At 41.9% G+C, this 2,352-nt stretch overlaps 1 protein-coding gene across 1 annotated transcript; it reads left to right on the forward strand.

Annotated features, from left to right (window-relative positions):
* Positions 1-746: 746 nt before the first annotated feature.
* VKORC1L1 (vitamin K epoxide reductase complex subunit 1L1) lies at positions 747-1,541 on the forward strand (the record flags this gene model as incomplete). Its single annotated transcript, XM_017869570.1, is given in 4 exon segments — positions 747-777; positions 779-1,012; positions 1,014-1,045; positions 1,523-1,541. Coding segments are annotated over 4 exon segments (316 nt in total), but the record flags the coding sequence as incomplete, so codon positions are not given.
* Between the last annotated feature and the right edge of the window lie 811 nt (positions 1,542-2,352).

Raw genomic sequence — 2,352 nt, forward strand, 5'->3', positions numbered from 1 at the left:
GTNGTGAAAACCAGAGAAGGTTCTCACCAAATGTGTGCAGCTCGGAAGAAAAAGGCTGTGGTCCTCATGTCCCTTTATTCATTTGGTGTCTTGGGGCTGTTGATGTTACAAGTCAGCTTCATTGCTTAATGTGATTGTGAGACTGCATGTTTACTTTGTGTGCATATTTTCAAGTAGGTTAGTTTGTGAAATTAGTAATATTTCACCTGAAAGACTGAGAAATCAACAACATTGCAGCTATAAAACTGGCATTTGGCTGAGCATGGTGGCCCACGCCTGTAATCCCAGCACTTTGGGAGGCTGAGGCGGGAGGATCACCTGAAGTGAGGAGTTGGAGACCCACCTGAACAACATGGTGAAAGCCCGTCTCTACTAAAAATACAAAAATTAGCCAGGCATGGTGGCACATGCCTGTAATCCTGGCTACTCCGGAGGCTGAGGCAGGAGAATTGCTTACTCAAGAGGTGAAGGTTGCACGAGTCGAGATTGTGCCACTATACTCCAGCCTGGGCGATACAGTGAGACTCTGTCTCAAAAAAAAAAAGTCAAAAAAACTGGCATTTTGCTAGAGTCAACCTGTATAATTTTCACGAAACAGACCAGTATTTCTGTTCTCAATTTTTGGAGTTTGGCAGGAAGATCAGTATTCAAACACCGCAGCAAGTCACACAGTGTTAGTCCTTGTCACTCAGAAAGCCTCTCTCCAGCGCCAAGGCCTGATTGAGCCCGCCTCTCTTCTCTTACAGGCGTGACAGCAAGCACCGTGGCGGCTTTGATCCCTCATGACGTCCTCCATCATGTCGGTCATGGGGTCCCTGTACCTGGCCTGCATTCTGTACTTTGTGCTGAAGGAGTTCTGCATCATCTGCGTCGTCACGTACATGCTGAACTTCCTTCTTCCCAGTATCAACTACAAACGACTAGTTTACTTGAACGAGGCCTGGAAGCGGCAGCTGCAGCCCAAGCAGGACTGATGCCTGACGGACTCTGCCCTGACAGTCTCAAGCCCCTTTTCCATTCAGTTTATTTTGCAGCAGGTTTTTATGTATTATATTATATATAGTATATATATAATATATATTGGAGCTGTAAAACGACATTTGGCCGGGCATGGTGGCCCATGCCTGTAATCCCAGGACTTTGGGAGGCCGAGGTGGGTGGATCACCTGAGGTTAGGAGTGGGAGACCATCCTGGCCAACATGGCCAATATATTTTATATATTATATATATTATATNCAGCAAAAAAAAAAAAAAGAGTTAGCTTAGAAGTAGATAATGGTTGAATAAATTAGAAAATACTAAGAAATACTATGTAGCCATTAAAGGAAAAAGGAGATCTATATTTACATCCTAGAAAGATAAAGACACTATTTAGTGAAAAATGCAAATTTTGGTATAATAAGTATAGGACAAACATGTTTGTATAAATGCATGTAAATGCATAGAAAAGGGTCTGCTGGTTGGGAGGAGGGAGAAATTTCACTCTGTATTCTGCATATTTCCGTTTTGCTGGATTTCTAGAGAAGAATATGAAGTATAAGCCCAAATGCAAGGCGTTTTCCCTTAAAGGCAAAGAACCTAAGAAAAGCCTTTAACTAGATTAACTTTTGAAGACAGAAGTGCAACAACCAAATTTTTGTTTTACCATTAATTTAATGCCATGGTATATACATATTTTAAATCATATGTATCATATGTGTCTTTTCATTCGCATTTTTTGACTTGCATTTAGATGCTTCATATGCTTTTTAACGTTGGTGTCTTTGTGGGAGGCACATTTGAACCAACCCAACAGTTTCCAGAGCACGACATCTGTACTCACTTCTAAGCTGTTTGAGATACATTTTTAATTTAATTTTTTCATAGGTAATCCATTCACATGGTTCAAAAGTTCTATAAAAGGACAGGATGCAGTGACTCATGCCTATAATTCCAGCATATTGGGAGGCCAACATGGGTGGATCACGAGGTGAGGAGTTCAAGACCAGCCTGGCCAACACAGTGAAACCCCATCTCTACTAAAAATACAAAAACCAGCTGAGCGTGGTGATGCACACCTGTAATACCAGCTACTTGGGAGGCTGAGGCAGGAGAATTGCTTGAACCCGGGAGGTAGAGGTTGCAGTGAGCTGACGTCATGCCATTGCACTCCAGCCTGGGTGACAGAGCGAGACTCCTTCAGAAAAAAAATATATATGTATATAAAATGTTACACAAAGAAAAATCTGTCCCACCCCTTCTCTTTTTCCATGGTTTCCACTGCTCCTCAGCCTGGACTGGTAGCTTGTTATTGTTTTAGAGTTTCTTTTTGCACATACGAGAAAGTACACATACATAATCTTAATTTTCCT

The sequence above is a fragment of the Rhinopithecus bieti genome, unplaced genomic scaffold, assembly GCF_001698545.2.
Source record: "Rhinopithecus bieti isolate Rb0 unplaced genomic scaffold, ASM169854v2 scaffold_5305, whole genome shotgun sequence".
NCBI lineage: Eukaryota > Metazoa > Chordata > Mammalia > Primates > Cercopithecidae > Rhinopithecus > Rhinopithecus bieti.